The 18,031-nt window shown below is 43.1% G+C and overlaps 2 protein-coding genes across 4 annotated transcripts in view; both read right to left on the bottom strand.

Annotated features, from left to right (window-relative positions):
• Positions 1-1,818: 1,818 nt before the first annotated feature.
• Positions 1,819-7,071, bottom strand: LOC125957328 (G-protein coupled receptor Mth2-like). 3 transcript variants are annotated; one of them, XM_049689965.1, is made up of 7 exons: positions 6,941-7,071; positions 6,307-6,761; positions 6,093-6,231; positions 5,589-6,020; positions 5,352-5,526; positions 5,076-5,276; positions 4,326-5,010 (listed from the first exon to the last, which is right to left on the bottom strand). In XM_049689965.1, exons 2-7 carry the CDS (start codon positions 6,736-6,738, stop codon positions 4,899-4,901), a joined length of 1,491 nt encoding a protein of 496 aa, XP_049545922.1. In that variant the 5' UTR covers positions 6,739-6,761; positions 6,941-7,071; the 3' UTR covers positions 4,326-4,898. The 3 variants fall into 3 exon arrangements, with proteins under 3 accessions (XP_049545921.1, XP_049545920.1, XP_049545922.1); XM_049689964.1 differs by lacking the exons at positions 4,326-5,010; positions 5,076-5,276; positions 5,352-5,526; ... (1 more) ...; positions 6,093-6,231; positions 6,941-7,071 and adding exons at positions 1,819-2,009; positions 2,104-2,304; positions 2,375-2,549; positions 2,617-3,048; positions 3,211-3,349 and having other exon boundaries at positions 6,307-6,810; XM_049689963.1 differs by lacking the exons at positions 4,326-5,010; positions 5,076-5,276; positions 5,352-5,526; ... (2 more) ...; positions 6,307-6,761; positions 6,941-7,071 and adding exons at positions 1,819-2,009; positions 2,104-2,304; positions 2,375-2,549; ... (1 more) ...; positions 3,211-3,349; positions 3,417-4,045.
• Positions 7,072-10,450: 3,379 nt separating this feature from the next.
• The window catches only part of LOC125957316 (tyrosine-protein kinase Dnt), a 47,884-nt gene continuing 40,303 nt past the window's right edge, over positions 10,451-18,031 (bottom strand). The window contains exons 11-12 of the mRNA XM_049689941.1: positions 17,804-17,883; positions 10,451-10,809 (exon numbers count right to left, since the gene is read on the bottom strand). Of these exons, the coding sequence (XP_049545898.1) occupies positions 10,698-10,809; positions 17,804-17,883 (192 nt within the window). The 3' untranslated portion in view covers positions 10,451-10,697. The remainder of the gene's footprint in view (positions 10,810-17,803; positions 17,884-18,031) is intronic.

Raw genomic sequence — 18,031 nt, forward strand, 5'->3', positions numbered from 1 at the left:
ATTGCATAAAAGTTGATAGTTTTTTGTTGAAACTCGTGAAACTGTTTCCATTTCCGGAAAAAAATAAGCATTTCCGAAAAAATAACCGGTAAACCATTTCCGGTAAACCATCGCTAATGGAGCCGGCGTGGCCTGTTCACCGGCGAATGGCTCGGTGGCTTACTTAACTCATCGATACTGGAGGACGTGCCTAGAGAGAGAAGAATAAGATGTATCGATATATTTTATTAAATTGTTTGAATTAAGGAAACTGAAAACTATTTGAAAATGGAACAAAGTGAAGACAACAGAAGCAAAGCAAAGCCACGATTAATGAATCTCGGATTCCCGGGTGTGCAGTTGCAGCACACAGCTATATACTTAACAGTATAATTTTCAATCTAACCACCAAATAAACGAAATGATTAGTTTTGTCGAATAAGAACCAATAACTTCTACTATCGTGAAAAAACATTGAATCACATGTCGAGCCGCCTAATGGGGTTTTTGTTTCATTTAAGTTAATAAGTAATCCCAAGGGTTATACGCACCAAAAAGGCTTATTTTTGACGATTTTTAGTGCAGAAACCATTCAACTTATTTTTAATCAAGTTAATGTCATATTAAACTACAACTTTTCAAGAATATTTGGTTCAATTTTGGGGAAGATTTGTTCAAAACCACGTTCATGGCATCCAATCTAGTTCAGCAAGTTCAATTCGTGTTCGGTAACGGTCGTTCCAAATTCAAAAAGCCGAAGACGCCCGAAGGTTCCAGGAGTCGCAAAATGCAAGAACGAAAACCGCATCTGCCGACTCCTTAAACCGTAATGATAAACCTCACTAAGCAAATTAGTTCGTGTAAACAAATTTCAAGTTAAAAAGCATAAAAGCTTGCACACAAACTTTTTGCTCTCTCGCTTGAAATTTGTTTACTGAAATTAATTTGCTTGTTTGAATTTGAAAAAAATAGGATTTTAACGGTAACGGCTAAATTTGTACGTTAAGGAGGCCTGGTACGCACGGAAGCACGTAAACTGGCGTCTGGAACATGGTTGTTGAAAATCGAAACCCATTTAGTTTTGTGACTTTTATTTACTTACTTACTACATCAATAACTATACAGCAACGCCTATGTCAAACGTTCCAGGAAAAAGCTGTTCTATCAATCCACGATAACACCGTTTTCTGTATGAATCATTGGAAATTTTGAAAAGTGTTTCATACGCGTATGTCGTATCGCGTTCTATGAGTTGTATATGTGCTACACGCGCATGCAGCGCTATCGGTATTATCAGTTATCAACAATGTCCAACAACATGAATCCAACATGAGTAATGTTATGTAAGCCCATGGACAACCAGAAATAAGGGGAGAAGGAATGTGCCTGAAGGTTTGTGGAAGTTTAATGGTAAGTTTTCCACTTCAAAGTCGGCAATTGTCTTTTATAGCTTCACCGGTGTGCCAATCATCATCACCTAACTGAGGAATTCTACTTCTTACTACTAATAAGGTAGACTCGTACAGGGATAACGATGTATTCGTTAATAAGAAAACCACGAAATTTCGAGGATGCCGGTGGCTGCTATTGTGATTCCGATATAAAAACCATCCGGAAAAGAAAACGTAATTAAAATATGATATCAAATTGTAAAACTCAAATCATTCATAGTCTACATGGACTCTGGGAGGTTGACACAATTCCACTTGATACAATAATACATTAATATAGTAAACTGAGCTGGCTCCGATTAATCCGTATAAGGAACGAAAATATGGGTTTTGAACATAAAACCATTAAAATTTTATTTAATTTCAACTTTAACATTGGCGTAGTTCATGTTCAATAATAATTAAGTCATTCTATAGCATCGGGATTAATTTTCGAATTTTAATGTAGCAGCTTATACATATTCGTGAGCATCAACCATGTTTATCACTCTGTTGCAAGGATTTGGTTGAACATAGGTCGATTTTGCGCTGGTGTGTTCTGAGAAGCCATCTTTAGAGGTTTTTTCCTTTCTGATGAATCTGTATAAATATAAATGTAAATAAAAGTTTAAAAGGATACAAGAGTTATCAATCGGATATTAATTTCCATCGTTGCTGCACCTATTCTACATACCGTTGAAGTAACAATTTAATTACTCGCTGGTTGCAGACGAACAGGTAAAAGATGATTATGCCTGCAAGGCAGTTGGAAACGTCTAGAAGGTAAACCACCCAAGACGGAGAAGCTGTATTCGGTTCAGTAACTAGCCAGCTTATAATTTCTAGCGACCAGGTAATTCCCATGAAGAAAAACAAGCGTAGATATAGGCCGAATCTAGACGAGACGATGAGAGAAAAGCGATGTTACTATGAGCCTCATTATTATTTAACTTCTCGAGACAAACCTGTTATGATCATGTTCACACTTTGATTGGTGTGCCGAATCGTTGTTCATCATAACGACATTTTCGTGTAGGTTTCGTGAAAAACGCTTGGCGGTACCAACAAAGAAGAATATGTTCGCACTGATGAGAAGCAGTAATGGTAAGTACAAGTATAGAGACTGCGTCAGTTTTTCCTCTGCGAATGATACACAAAACAATTACTGTTTGGACTATAAATTACTCATCTGAACAACGATACCTACCCTTGAGGAAACACCCTTCTTCACCAACATTCGGTCTTAGGTGGTAGCTAATAATCTCCGTGTGATCGAAGAGAAGAATCAACGATAGGAGTAAAAACGGTGTGCCCCAAGCATACAGAGAGTAATAGAGGAACTTCATCCGCTCAGTCGTTTGTCCACGGCTTCCACCAAGTGTCCAATAGATGTCAAAGGACATGACGTTGAGCCAAAAGAAGCTGGCCATCAACGTAAAGTATAATGTATATGCGGAGACTCTACACATAACGGACTGATAGTCATAGATGTCCAATCGTCCCATGGCCAGCAATAAAAAGGATATGGCGAGCGCTGCCACGTAGCACATCAGTGACATGCCTGACACGTTCTGCAGTTCTGGTAGAATAGCGTAAACCACGAAGGTAGCCACAAGAAAGGGTAAAGACACCAGGAAGCCTTTGACATAAATAGAAACAAAGTGTTAATCAATGCTACTGTCTTCTAATCTAATGCTTCTGCCAAATGCACAGTTCAATTTGATTTTTTTTCAATTCAAAACAATTTCATAATCTCTATTTTTCTATTTTAATCGTATTTATAGAGATCTATTGAACTCACCGAAGGCATATATTTGATGCGGCAGATCACTTATTTCGGGATCACAGAAGGAAGCATGGAATTCACCGATCTCATTCTTTGGTAGCATACAGAATTGTGGATAACTAAAGATGTAATCATTCAGGCTCAGATCTCCTTTCTGGAAAAAAGGGATCATACTTTGAATATAATTACAATTATTTTAACCCTTCGAACCGTACGCTTACCGATGTGATATTCACGTGATCCTGTTCTAACACCAACCAATCTCCATCACAGGGAGGCTGTTCTAAAATCAAGTAGTAGCGGCTATCTATCGCCAGGTTTACCTTATGATTGGCCCCACCGGTAGCATCGGATACATTGGCATAGAGCTCTTTCAACCCAACGCTCGCCCATTCATCAGCGTCGCATACGAATATGCATTGACGTAAAAGACAAATGCATCCTCTTCGTACGTTTCCGTCTTGAAAATACTGAGAAGCACTGTATTGCACTCCACGATATAAAACGCTTCCATCTCCATAGTCTATGCCGTTGGTAATATCCACTGATTCCTGTTCGGAACATAACTTAACATCGTTAGCATGCACACTGTATAAAAGCAGTATCACAAACCATATCAACAAACGTACTGACGAGTGTAATGTGTTCTGCATCTTGAAAATAATTAATTGAAACACTTAATATACTTTTCACCTATCGATACGGAAGAGCTTTTCAGCATAATTTGGTCGATGTTTCTTCAAGTTGGCGTACAATTGCAAACTGAATAAAGTAGGATTGCAATATGCTTTATGTATATTTACTGCGACAAACGAGCGCTGTTTTTGTTCGGCCGTCAAAAGTTTCGTGTTCACGAGTTTTAAGTTCGTCATTCAACACCATTAGTGAAGTACGTAGTTTCATGTATGAACTCGCCTATTCAATCAAATGAACATTTTCTTATCAATCCTATGAAAGGGGCCATGATTTCGGTGCCTTTCGACGTCAATTGTAAAAGTGACGGTAGCTCATGGCGTGCGTTTTACGATACCAGTGTTTACGATAGGCAGTGTTTGTCATCACATGAGTACATAAGGCTCGTACGTTTTTATGTATGTTACGTGTTTATTTTTGTTAAAAAAAAAGTCGTTATAAGGTTGTGTAAACTTAAATACAATTTTATGGTCGAAACCAGCGTAAATTATTTTGTACCACCGAATTATGCAAAGTCTGACGCTGAAAATGATGCTTGAAAATGGTGAAAATGAAAATGAGATAGAGATGATGGGTTTACTCATGAAAAACGTCCATCACAACGAATTAGTAAAAGTAATAGTCTAACAGTAATGCTTTAACTGTAGTATTTGACTAATAGTAAACTAATAGAAATTACCTTGTTGATGTTACAAGCATGTTTAAAATGGTGATATCTATTCTGGAGCATCCTGCATACATTACACCTTGAGATTTTTGTTTGAGTGTCGGCTCGTGTTAGAATTAAGTAGCCCAGAATCGCGCTAGACTAATTTATAAGTATACATTGGCATGAATGTAACCTGATAAAAAAACATACTACGAGACATTTGCAAGGTACTGTAGCGATAATATTTTCCTGTAAGAAATGATGCGGCTATTTCAACACAACCGGTTTCATGTATTCCTGTGTATATGGTTCATTTGTGTTAAAACCAGGTTGCTAAGCTTAAAGTTGGGTATTTGCGACATCAATTTGTTTCAACCATCTTGATAAAGTCCTTAGAATTTTCTACATCCGTCGTTTGAGCAGCAGTGTACATAGTGCAGCCATGTCTAGCAGTACTTTCTCGTGTGCCGAATCTGCAACGGTAAGCATAAAGTTATCAATAATGTGTCCATTTAGTTGGATGATCAATAGCACATACCGCTGAAGCAACAGATTCTTCACTTTTTGATTCCAGACGAATAGCAAAAAGATGATTATGCCTGCAAGGCAGTTGCAAACATCCAGAACGTACACTACCCATGACGGAGAAGCTGTATTCGGTTCAGTTATTAGCCAGCTTACTATTTCTAGCGACCAGGTAATTCCCATGACAAAGAACAAGCGCAGATATAGGCCGAATCTAGTCGTGACAATGATAGTATAACCAAAAAAGTCAAATACATTCTACAGCGATTTGTGTTTCCACAAGACAAACCTGCTCCGATCATTTTCACGCTTTGATTGGCGCCCCGAATTGCCATTAATCGTTCCGGCATCAGTCTGATTGCTTTGGTAAATGCGTTTAGCAGTGATAGCGTAGAAGAATATGTTCGCAGTGGTTAGTAGTACTAATGGTAAGTACAAGTGGAGGAACTGCGTCAGCTTTTCCTCTGTGAACAATACAGAACACATGTAATGCTGGTACAGTACTTAACAAGACAGAAATACTTGCCCTTGAGGAAACATCCTTCTTCACCAACATTCGGTCTTAGGTGGTAGCTAATAATCTCCGTGTGATCGAAGAGAAGAATCAACGATAGGAGTAAAAACGGTGTGCCCCAAGCATACAGAGAGTAATAGAGGAACTTCATCCGCTCAGTCGTTTGTCCACGGCTTCCACCAAGTGTCCAATAGATGTCAAAGGACATGACGTTGAGCCAAAAGAAGCTGGCCATCAACGTAAAGTATAATGTATATGCGGAGACTCTACACATAACGGACTGATAGTCATAGATGTCCAATCGTCCCATGGCCAGCAATAAAAAGGATATGGCGAGCGCTGCCACGTAGCACATCAGTGACATGCCTGACACGTTCTGCAGTTCTGGCAGAATAGCGTAAACCGCAAAGGTAGCCACAAGAAAGGGTAAAGACACCAGGAAGCCTTCGGAATCAACAGAAACAAAGTGTTACCTACTAATGTCATACTACAATAGCATAAATTCATCGATCTCACCGAAGGCATATATTTGATGCGGCAAATCACTCATTTCGGGCTCGCAGTACGAAGCATGGAATTCACCGATTCCGTTCTTTGGTAGCATACAGAATTGTGGATAACTAAAGATGTAATCATTCAGGCTTAGATCTCCCTTCTGAAAAAATGGATCCCAAAAATCATACTTTGATTACGTTGACGATCATTGGAATCCTTCGAACCGGTCGCTTACCGATGTGATATTGACGTGATCCTGTTCTAACACCAACCAATCTCCATCACAGGAAGGCTGTTCTAAAATCAAGTAGTAGCGGCTATCTATCGCCAGGTTCACCTTACGATTGTCCGCACCGGTAGCATCGGATACATTGGCATAGAGCTCTTTCAACCCAACGCTCGCCCATTCTTCAGCGTCGCATACGAATATGCATTGACGTAAAAGACAAATGCATCCTCTTCGTACGTTTCCGTCTTGAAAATACTGAGAAGCACTGTATTGCACTCCACGATATAAAACGCTTCCGTTTCCATAGTCTATGCCGTTGGTAATATCCACTGATTCCTGTTCGGAACATAGCTTAACATCGTTAGCATGCACACTGTATAAAAGCAGTATCACAAACCATATCAACAAATGCACTGACGGGTGTAATGTGTTTTGCATTTTGATAATAATGAACTGAAACACTAAAAATTAAAAAAAAACATAAATTTTGGAGACGATTATAACACGACTGTTTCTGTACTTCCGCGAGCGACGAATAGAGTTGGTTTCGAAGGTGAAATGATGCTTGTCAACTGTTCTTATCTATGTTTGTTCAATTTAATCTATTTAACCAGCTGTTTACTGTTGCTTTCCTGCTTACCTTACTTGCCTTCAGTTTGCAGCTTTCTAAACCTTTTTTTCGATGTGCGTAGCTTCATGCAATGATGACCATCTCATGTAACACACACTGAGGAGCCCAACATTGCTGCTCCAACGCAACGTACGAGTACGAGATACTTTCGTCACGTTTCGTTCGGTAGGTAGAGTGCTATCTTTATGACCGATGATGTTACACTGAACTATACTCCCCCGCCGTTGTGGTCTTTCCATAACATTGATTCGTAAAGCAATCTGATGTAAGCAGTTTATTTTAGCTATACGCCCAGGCGCATTCAACCGCCTACGATCGCACACGATCTTTAAGCAAATCCAAAAGAGCAAGAGAGAGAGAGAGAGAAAGAGGGAACTCCAACAACACAACCAATTTAGATCAACAATTGCTGGCAATTGAGATTAGCAGCCGCCGCGAGCGCTACGTGTTTAAGGAATTCACAAACACCAACCGATTTGACTAGTACATAGGAGTTGAGTTTTCATCAGTTGTCTTGCCACCGTTAGTCTTCCATTGATATTCGAAACGATTAGTACTTGTGCGTCTGGTTTCCCCTCTGTGATGCTGATACGTGAAGTAGTGAATCGCATCGCGAGTGACTTGAGCGAAAATAGACACACTGCTTGGGTTAACCATTGTGCCAACCTCAGCATCAACGTGATATTTCTTTCAAGATTACAAATAATCAGCAAGCAGTTTCATGAAATTTTCCACATTTTTATTCTCGTTGCATTCCACAGCGCACCGATTTTGCTTTTCATTACAATTCATAACTTTTCGAATAAATCTCTTTTCTGCTTTCCTCAGCAGCTAGCCGATGCGCCTGCTTCCGGTTGTTCGTCAGTGACTGCTCTACTGCGACTCATAGCTCTGTGACAGTTAACGTTGAGTAGTAGGATCCCCGCACACCTTCCAGCGACGGATGCGATAAAGTTACATTCGACGGTCCGACACACGAGAAACATCGAAGTAGATTGGAAAATTGTAAAAGTCCTCCAGCTGCCTCACGTCTTTATACACTTCGTTCTACGTCACCAAATGTGACGACAATGGTCTGGGAGACCAACCTCACCTTCTTAGCAGCATTATTGGCAGTGTCTTGTGTTGTGAGTGCGATCGCCGTGCACTAATGTGGGACACCATCGCGACCGACCTCCTCAACCGACTTTTCTCGTACAAAGAATTACAACCATCATGATTAGACACGACACCTCGTCGCACCACGACATCCGCCGTTAGATTACATGTTCCACATGCAGAGAGAGAGATATATAGAACAGCGCTAGTACCTATTGTTTCATGTGCGTTGGTTGCTAAGACATGCAGTGGAGGGATGCGCATTCGATCGCTGTTTGCTGACTTGGTTACTTTGATTTGGCTAAACGGGGAGCTGTTGGACCCAGACCACCAGGTGTCCAGGAGCGCTAACCAAGAAGCAGGAAGTCGTTGGGAAGACTAGTGCACAAACAACTCTTTACATCCAGTGCGAGTGAGGAACTGTAACCCGAGGAACCCGAGGTAAGAAGCATCAGACTGAACGGAAAACTCTTGAGCGAAAAGGAATGGATACCTCAACCAAGCTGCGTCTAAATTCGGTTTCACTGTGTAAGGCGACATCTGATGCTACCGCTACACTTCAACTAAACGATTCAAGCTCTGAAACTGTCTTAGTCCCATTTTCTGCTAGAAACAATCAATAATTCCATCATCATCATCGTCGTCGTCATCATACTTATACACATCGACATCGTGTGTACACCTTACACAATTGCTGGTCAGCCTAATGTTAACATCTAGAGAAGCAGAAGAATGTGGTCACCATTTACGCTCACTAATAGTAAACGGTGTAACCCCTAGCAGGATAGATAAGAATAGAGTGATTGCGAAATTGCTATAGATTGGTTGATGCTTAGTGCTTAGAGATAGGTCGGTTACGTAGGGCTTAGGGCATTGCACATGAGCGGTGCGCTTATACAACAATAGATTGAGAACGAAGTAATAAGAACATTGTTTCACGTTGTTTTTTTCCCCCACTTTCCTAAAGTACTACTACCCTGTGTTCTTCCAATAGATTTCGGTCGGTTTTTTGTTTTGTTCCTCTATCAGACTCCCTGGTGCAGCGATAAGGAAGATAAGAAGATATCTGGTCGGCTGCTTGGTAATTTGTTGCGGTTTTCCGTAACCGAGCCTGTTGTGGTGCCCTGGTCTTTGCCCTGGCAACATGTTTGCCCTCGGAGATTTGGCTTAACGGTGGGGATAAGATTAAGCGCGCTGTGTTGTTTATGTTTTAAATTTAGCATTTACTTTTCGCAAGATTTCGTGACCGGGAGTTTCAGTGTTGGTGGTTTCGTGAGTGCAGAAGCTGTTCGCTCTCGCATGCGAAAGTGAACGTAGAGCAAATTAGGCTAGATGGAAACAAATTGCAACTGGAGTGGCCAACTAGCACTACAGTGCTGGCTGGCTAGCTGCAGCAAAGCAGTTCTATGCGCGAGAAGAGGGAAAGGTTCGAAGCAGCAGGTCAGAATGTGTGTCGAGAGAGAGAGAGAGAGAGAAGCTTCAGCAACAGTAGCACATTTGTCACCCGGTGGCCTGCACGATCTGGGCTGCCTTTGCTCGACCACACGATACAGGCACAATCTCGCTTGAAAAGCTCTCTGATGCTGCTCTGATCTCGATCCCATTCCTCTTCTAAAAAACCTTCATCCCTTCAACCAGCGCCAACGCCTTCAACGACGGATGACGGTGACGCCGGGTTCATTGTTCTACAATGCGGTTCTCTGCGGTCTATGCTATACGTTTGTGCGTCGCTCGTTCGCTCTACTCGCTTATGTTGGGGGATATATCTATATGTTTCGCTCGCCCATAAGTTTCGTCGTACAAAATGTAACGATAACAGAATATACAAAAATGTGTTTCCACCGTTTTGTGGCTGCTACTAGCATCGCGATGCTCGATGCTCCTCCATTCGCTTCTGTCCACTATTCCCGCCTCTTTCCCCCCCTTAACCTCTCTTTGGTACCGGCTGTGGAGTTGCTTTTTGGGGGCGCGTTTTTATTTTGATTTTATGCTGCGAGTCCTTTCATTTGCTAATCGCTTCCACCAACACCACTGCTCGGTTGCTCTTGTTTCTAGACTTTATTTTTATCGATCACACTGTCGCCCCTCTATTGTTTCGTAGCTTGTGTGCACTTCTTTTTATTCATAAAATCCTTTGTTTCTCGGCCTCACGGTAGGCGGATCTCTCTCTCTCTTTCTCTCTCTCTCTCCCTTTACGTCGCACGTCGTCACAACATAAATACACAATCGAGCCGTGTTCAACTAATGCGCGTTTTTGTTCGAACCACTCCGACCGTTTCGCATCCCGCTCCTCCATCTGCTGGCCTCATCTTAATATTGCAAATTTTTCGATTGCACCAAACATGGCGACTTTGTCACCGGGCACGCTGATCAGAACGTCCACGGTCGGTGACCGAACGCCGGTTCACAAGCCGGTCACGAGGACGTGTTGCGTTCATGTGCAACGATTTAGTCACGTTCCGGGGATATTGCAGCTGGTCCTCGCGTGCACCATCATCCTACTACGGCTGGTACGGAATTCTTCTGCTTCTTCTGCACTCTTCTCGATCCTTTCTTCCTGCAGCAGAAACGCTCTCGGAGCGCACTTGGATTTCCCGCGGTTGGACGGTGGTGTACGGATGTTGCAATGCTGCTAGCGGTGCAGCGATGGTATGGTGCCTTCCCGGTTCTAGATGTACTTCCCGAGGTCGTCATGAAAATCGTGCAAATAGGCAATTAGCTGCGGAAACGATGGCCGCTGCTTGTAGTCCGCCAGCCAGCAACAGGACATTACGGTGTAGCTGCAGAGAGAAGAGAGAGGGAGAGTGAGAAGATGAGAAACAGTGGACTCGTTAGATTTCTTGATCGATCCTGAACGCCCCTCCCCCAAAAAGGCTGGAGCATACTCCATACTGCTGTGGAGCCTTTTCGCTGAATTCTCATTTGCATATGGCCCGCCGGTGCAGGTGGTCTGCACGGTCGGTCGGTCGGTCGGTCGGTCGGTCGGGTGACACTTTTTCATAAAAGAATGACATCGACGGTTCTTGTGGGGGGAGAGACATTTTAATTCTAAATTATTCACGTGTTGAATTTTGCAATGTTCGCCTGAATTGACAAAGTGGTTGGAAATGAAATAATTTCGAACGAAGTTAGTTTCTAATTAAACAGCGTCTGCCTGCCCGTAATGGACGGTTTGAGAGGAAAACTGTTCGATTTGAATTTTCCAGACAGGGACAGAATCAATATTGATCATTGAGGTTTTGCGAACTATTGGAAAACTGAGAAAAGTATGAACTATTTCTTGTTCACGAGGGCAGAAAAAAATTGTTTTTAATTTGAATGTTTAATCAAATTTTCAATGAATGTTATGACGATCTTTAGAAGTGAAGGTTCATTACATAAATATTTTTTTTTCAATCTAGTATGTCCCAGCAAATCCGAGTATGCTAAGAAGAGGAATATTAACAAGGACACTGAGCGCCAATAGATGCGTTAACGAAAATGGTTGCATTTGAGTGTATAGGTTTAGTGTGTAGGTGTCTTACTATCAAAGTTGATTAGTTTAATTAATTCAAAAGTCAATCGTAATGCGATAAGTCCTTACTAATGTCTATCAAATAGAGAAAGCTAGCGCACCTCCTTTTGTATCCTTCAACGGCGAAATTCAGAACCCATTTTTAAGATTATTCTACACATCATCCATTTCTGAATGGTGTTAGCCATTTTCAGACCATGGGACGACATTATGGAAAATGGAAAATGTTCTTTGAATTATCACTCTTTACATTTTCCTAATAAAACAGCTCATCTCGGTCATCCCTTCTGTATGCGGACCTTATGCAAATTATGCTAAGATTATTACTGTCATAGTTTTAACGAATAGAGAAAGGATATTCAAAACAATAAGCAATTAAATTACATCGGCTTAGTCGCTAATGTTCTAATGAATTAAGAAAAACACACAAAAAATACATCGATATCCAACGAACCGTGGGCACCAGATGGGGTAATTCAATTTCTCGGGGCCAGCCAGATAAAACCATAAACCCGGCACCTCAATGAACTCAGCGAAAGCGACGAAATTTATGGACTACAAGGCCGCTAGTCGCCAGGCCCTCGCCAAACGGCGCGTGGATCAACCACAGGGTGCACCAAAACCATTGGTCGCCACCCCCAGTCTGTGGTGGTTTTCACAGTTGAACCTCCCTTCCTCCCTCTCCCCCTCCCGAAGTAGTATGTCCACGGGATGGCAAGGCGCGAACGCAGCTGCGGTCTGGCCGCTTCGATAATTGAATTAATAAATCTAAAGTGATTAATTTGTCTTTCAATTAGCCATTGCTTTTGATAATGGTGCCTCTCGTTCGTCCCGCTGACGTCGGACGTATGCTCGATGCTGTCCTCCGCCAGCGAGACCACGTCTCCCGCAATGGCAATCGCCATTGTGTCCTTTTATTGTTATTTTTTCCGCCGGGGACAGACGAAATTTATTTAACTCGATCCTCCGCCCGCAGTGAAAGGGAACAGCCGGTTTTTGGCAGCGTCATCAGCGTCTTGTGAATGACTTCAAATTATGCGCTTCGCTTCAATTGACATGAAATGGTCTGCAAAGCTGAGGCGGCAGACAAGATGGTTGGACGGACTGCAAGCTGGTTGGTTCCGTTTGTTATGCGGCAATCACAAACAGCCAAAGGCCTCGTCGGTGGAGGAGGAATTGAAAGTCCCTCAACGTTACTAAAAGCATGTCCTTCTTCTTCGTTTCTGCGACAACCGACGTGGTCTGACGTTCTGTCTCTTATTACTACTACCATCAAATGGAACTGTATTAAGCGACTTACAAGCGCAGCGCAGCACAGCGCAAAGGATTATCTCATCGCAGGCGTCCGCTTCGCAGACGGCGATGGGAAAAGTTACTCTACGACATGCTGTACCAACCGCCGAAAAATATGATGCTTCCGCACTCTGCTGTTTAAGCATTCATTATTCAGTTGACTCCCTCTGCACTCTGCATAAAGCGATAAACAATGGTCAAAAGCTAGAGAGTGTCTCGACTCCACTCCACGCACCCTGGCGGCACGACAAAGAAAAGGATTATACTTCCGTCCCCGATTTACCCGATGATGTACCCGGGAATTGGCTCCATGAGTTGTGCGGCACTCTTTTCCTGTTCACTTTTCGCTACGTAAAGAAACAGAGAGAGAGAGAGCGAGAGCGAGAGAGGCCAGATTGTCAGCACCACCATCTGCGCACGATGTTGTGCCAACGGGTGGTGGTGAAGAAGGTGGCGAAATCCCTGGCGAACTTAATGGATTCCGAAGTTAAAGTGATTCCACCGGGTACACGGGATGGGGCAAGTAATGTCAAAGATCATGGCGAATTTGTTGTAGCATTGGACCGGAAGGGGACGAGGACAGGCGGAAGCGAAACTCGTCGTTTTGTTAATTTTATGTCGCATATTTGTTGCTTTATGGCTGGAAAAGAATGTTTGGTCGTTGAGTGTGGTTGTGTCAGTCCGGTACTATGATAGGTGATGTCCAGCCTGGTATGCGGTATGGGCCAGAGCATGTTTTCATCTGCCAGGATCATATTTTAGTGACTGTCGACTGCAATTCGGGATGAAATGTTTACCAAATGTTTTATTTCGACCTCTGTACTAACCAACACACGCAAACTTATATGAAACATGATGAAACATATACTTTTTTTCGTTTAAATTTGGCCTTCGCTACGCTACGCGCTCTAAAACGGCACCTCAAAGAGAGCTAATATTATTCAAGTTCTAAGTAATAATTGAGGTCCTGTTGCGATGCTTGCGTCTATCATATCACGCAGAAAAGAGGAAATGCAGAGGACCTTCGTTTGAATACGGAAGAAATTGAAAGCTCCTATGCCTTACACAGGTGGTCATATTTTTGCTAGAAATTCTGCATTGAAAAAAAGTAGCCAGTATCAGTTACTTTGCACAAAATGCAATCAGCCATTCCCTTAAAATATGTATTCAAGGAAGAGAAATATTTTACTGCAAAGAAAAATCATCCCATTCCACATTGTTGCAATAGGAGAGTGAATCAATACAAATAAAAATATCTTTTCGTTATAAACGCACTATGCAAGGCTAGAGTTGTCTATTTTCACAGCGTCCCCCCTTTTTGCGAAGCATCCCTAAGCTGATTACCTCGCACAATCAACACACAGATCGTGTGTCCCAGAAGAAAAAGAAGAAAAAAAAAACCCGGAATCCTGCGTCTCACGACGCAACGATGACATTTGATTTGATGTGCCCTCCCTCCCGCCCTTCCCTGCCAAAAAGTATAATTCAAAATCGATGAAGTAATTTTGAGTTTTTTTTTTCGCTCGCCGGAAAAAAGCTGGCATCGATTTCGAGACGAAGAATCCCATTCTCCTGCGGCGCCCACTCGGCGAAACCAAGTCGTAAAGTAGCTTGCAAATGGTGCCAAACTTTGCAGTTTATGTTGATGTAGCGCACCGAGACGGGACGAGCCCGGCCAGGCGGGTTCCGCTTCGGCGCCCGCCCCCGTCCTTTGTGGCGCGAAATTGACGACACTTTTTGACTGTAAACTTCCGAGCCGAGAGGGTGGGCGGGTAAAAAATGGAAAACTTTCTCAAGTGCGCCAATAGCCGGAGTCCCCCCGTTTTCCGTTTCCTGTTTCCGGTGCTCCGCGATACGCCAACTGCGCTCCCACCCCGCCCAGTGTGCTAGTGTCTTTATTTCCGTGGAACGGGGGTTGGAAAAAAAATGGTGAATTATTCAACGCCATTAGCCTTGCAATGCCGACGTGCTGCTGCTGCTACTGTTCCGAGGGTGTGCGTGTCCTCTCGTGAAAGAACGATGAAGTTATGCTGCGTTTGACGCGAAGTTACTCCGCGGACCCCCGGACCGCCGGCCCCGGCCTGGAACCACCATTTGTACTAGCCAGCCGACCTCTCGCGAAGTATGTACAGGCCGCCTTCGTCCAGTGCCTGCTTTAATGGGTTTTTATGTGTTCCACGACGAATGTGGGTTTTGCGTTTGTTTGTTTTCATTCTCTTCGTCGTGGCTGGGCCGAAAAAATAGGACTGGAAATGGACGGCCATTGTCGGTTTGCCAATCCAAAAGATCCGCCCTCATCGGGACGTTGCATTTAGTAGACTGCACAGCATAAATGAGCATTAAATTTCCAGCCATCGCGTTCACCGCGCGTAATGCTGTAATGCTCGAGCATCCCTTTTATTACTATTCCGAGGGAGACCGAGGGTTTTGACCAAGATAAGCACAGCACGGTTCTGTTGTCGTTCGGTGCCAACGAAAGAACGAAGATATTCGCATCGATGGCCATCATCGTGGTGTACTGTATGTGTGCAACCGTTTCCAACGCAAGTAGCCTGGGAAGCGTTGCAGTTGCAGTGCTAGTTGCTCTGCTAAAGCCCACTTGGATTGCTGAACACGGACAGTCGGAATCTCGGAGAAGCAAAACAGAGAAAAGGGGAGACCTCGTGGGCGCGAATCCACAAAACCGGCAGCGGGGTGGGGTATGCAAATATTGTTGAACCAGAATCCCTCCCTCTGCGGCACACCACCCCATAGCACAAGAGTTGTGTCAGTTGTGTAAGCTAGCGCAAGAAAAATACTACGACAACCTATTAGAAGGACAACAAGCGGTAGGACGCAGAGAGATACCATACAAGCCGTCTAGATGCTGTCTCGAGCACCGGTTTTTGGGTAAACATTTGGCCAACCACCATCCAATTGTTGCGGGACCACTATTAATATCTTGTTTCGCTACGTCCAGCAGTAGCAGCCGTAGAAGCAGCAGCAGCAGCATTGCGAGCGATTTGTTTATTTGTTCGCGAAGCCCGACATTGTCGATGAGGGTCCTCCACTGCTTCGTACGCTTGCTGTGCACGAATGTCTGTTTCGAGTTTCCGGCAAATGTTATTCATAAACTCCCCCGCGAGCATGTGTGAGCCAGGGGGGGTTCCATTTACGGGCACGCACTGACGGTTTATGGTGGCAGCATAACGAGGAACTTTACAACCAACCATCTCGTACCTCAGCGAGCACCGGTGGGACCTTTAGCTTCATGGGCTTCATGATGGCACAAATCAGGGAGTCTGCCTTGGCCGGAGGATGATCACCGGAGGAGCACTTCTTACGGTAACGCAACATCACACCGAGACAACACCGATCCCAATTCTGATCATTTGCACCTCTTTAGGTGGCCGCGAGGCCGCGTTCGCGAGCGCCAGGTCACGTTTTACGAGACATTAGCCAGCACATGAGCTCACGTTTGGTGGGCAACATGTTTCTTTTTTGTAATTCTTGACACACAAACACACACACACCACCGGGGTGGTAGAGGTGCTGGGAATATTAAAACTCAGCGCGTGAGCCACTGGCAAGGCCCATCGGAAAGCACCGCCAAAGCCAAAAGACACTTTTTACAACCGGGCAATTTACTTAACAGCTTTCTGCTCCTTCCCGGTTCCCACTGGAGCTTTGGCTCTTGTGTAAATGCAGTGAATAGAAAAAAGGCGAAAAATGAAGGATAAACATTTTACGGCAACCTGTACGGGTGGGGTGGAAGCTGCTTTATGAGGTTTTTATGGGTGGCTGCAGCCTGCAGCGTGTTGGCCCGCAATTAATTTGTCGATGGAGATTTTAGCGATAAAACCCTGTATGTGTGGCCTCTTATTTTGCTGGCGAAGGGGGTTTAATGTGCTTCAGCCATTGATTGTGTATGGCCGCGTAATTCTCATACAAGCAATAGGATTAGGGTTCATTCGGGGGCTTAGAAAAATATGAAAAAGTTATATGAAATGAAATTTGTGCCATTGAGGAAAGCTGGTGGATTGAGATACGCATGCATCCAGTGCTTTGGAATTAGGAGTATGATTTCTTTGAAATGTCGGAGGTGAGAATTGAAATGAGCCTTTCACGAGGGTGTAATTTTGCCAGATGCTACGGTAATCTTTTCCTTTATGCTCCACATAATTCGAATTTCGTAGAAATGTTTGTAAGACCTAAGCACTCTTTTTCCTTGCTGGGCTTTGCCTATTTGAAGCTTTGCCCATTTGAAGAACGACCCTTTACATGATTAAAAAAATTATGTAAAAAAAAGTATCTACAATTTTTATAAAAACTCGACGGGGCTACCTGGAAAATAGTGTGTAGATTATGTGTTCATAATTTCAAATCGATCGGTCCAGTAGTTTTCATGCTACGATGGGCACCGACTTTGAAAACGTAGGTTTTGGGAAATGCGATTCAAAGTCGCGAGATGCTTTGAGCCTTGTATGAAAGGTGGATTTTAAAAAATCAATATCTTTGTCAGTTTTGCTTCGATTGATCCCAAAATTTTACCCAATACTCTTGAAAGGATAAGCACTGATAAAAATGGTAAAAAGTAAATGCGAAGAAATAAAATAAAATACCGAAGCCCCCTCTTAAGGCACTTAGCAAGTAGAAATGTGAAAAAATAAATAAGCCAATATTAGAATTCATTTGAGCTGTTTACTGATTTAAAGTTGTAACAAAACCATTTGACTCCAGCGACTAAATAATAAAACAAATCAAAAAGTATTAACAAATACATAAATAACACATAGAACGTATCTTTTAACAATATTACGTAGAAGAGCAAAGCATTTCTACACGCGGTCGGTCCTGTACACTTAAAATAAGCCCTTCTGCAATTTAGTGCATAATTTAGGCGCCCAATCGGAGCTAGAAATTAATGCACCCCTAACACTGATGCTCGTGTGTGTATGTGTGTGTGTGTTACAGCTTTTCATACTTACAACTCATCCGGACAGTTAACTGGCTGCGCTAACCGGTAGCCATCCCGCAGATAAGCCGACAATTCGAAGCAATCCACCTCCTGTGAATTAGAGAAAGAAGCAGCTAAAGAGGGAGTGGCAAAAACACAGAGAGAGACACACACGCAACATAACATTAAGAGCATAATCCATTACATTACCACTATTAAAAGGAAGGACTAGCTCGCACTTTGCGATGTGTTCGACCCG

This window comes from Anopheles darlingi, chromosome 3 (assembly GCF_943734745.1).
Source record: "Anopheles darlingi chromosome 3, idAnoDarlMG_H_01, whole genome shotgun sequence".
Taxonomy (NCBI): domain Eukaryota; kingdom Metazoa; phylum Arthropoda; class Insecta; order Diptera; family Culicidae; genus Anopheles; species Anopheles darlingi.

Coding starts and splice junctions, on each gene's coding strand:
- LOC125957328 (XM_049689964.1), bottom strand. CDS start 6,738: ATGCAAAACACATTACACCCGTCAGTGCATTTGTTGATATGGTTTGTG. Junction 3,350..6,306: donor ATCACGTCAATATCACATCG/GTAAGCGACCGG, acceptor CCTTTTTTCCAG/AAAGGAGATCTGAGCCTGAA. Junction 2,550..2,616: donor AGAAGGGTGTTTCCTCAAGG/GTAGGTATCGTT, acceptor TATCATTCGCAG/AGGAAAAACTGACGCAGTCT.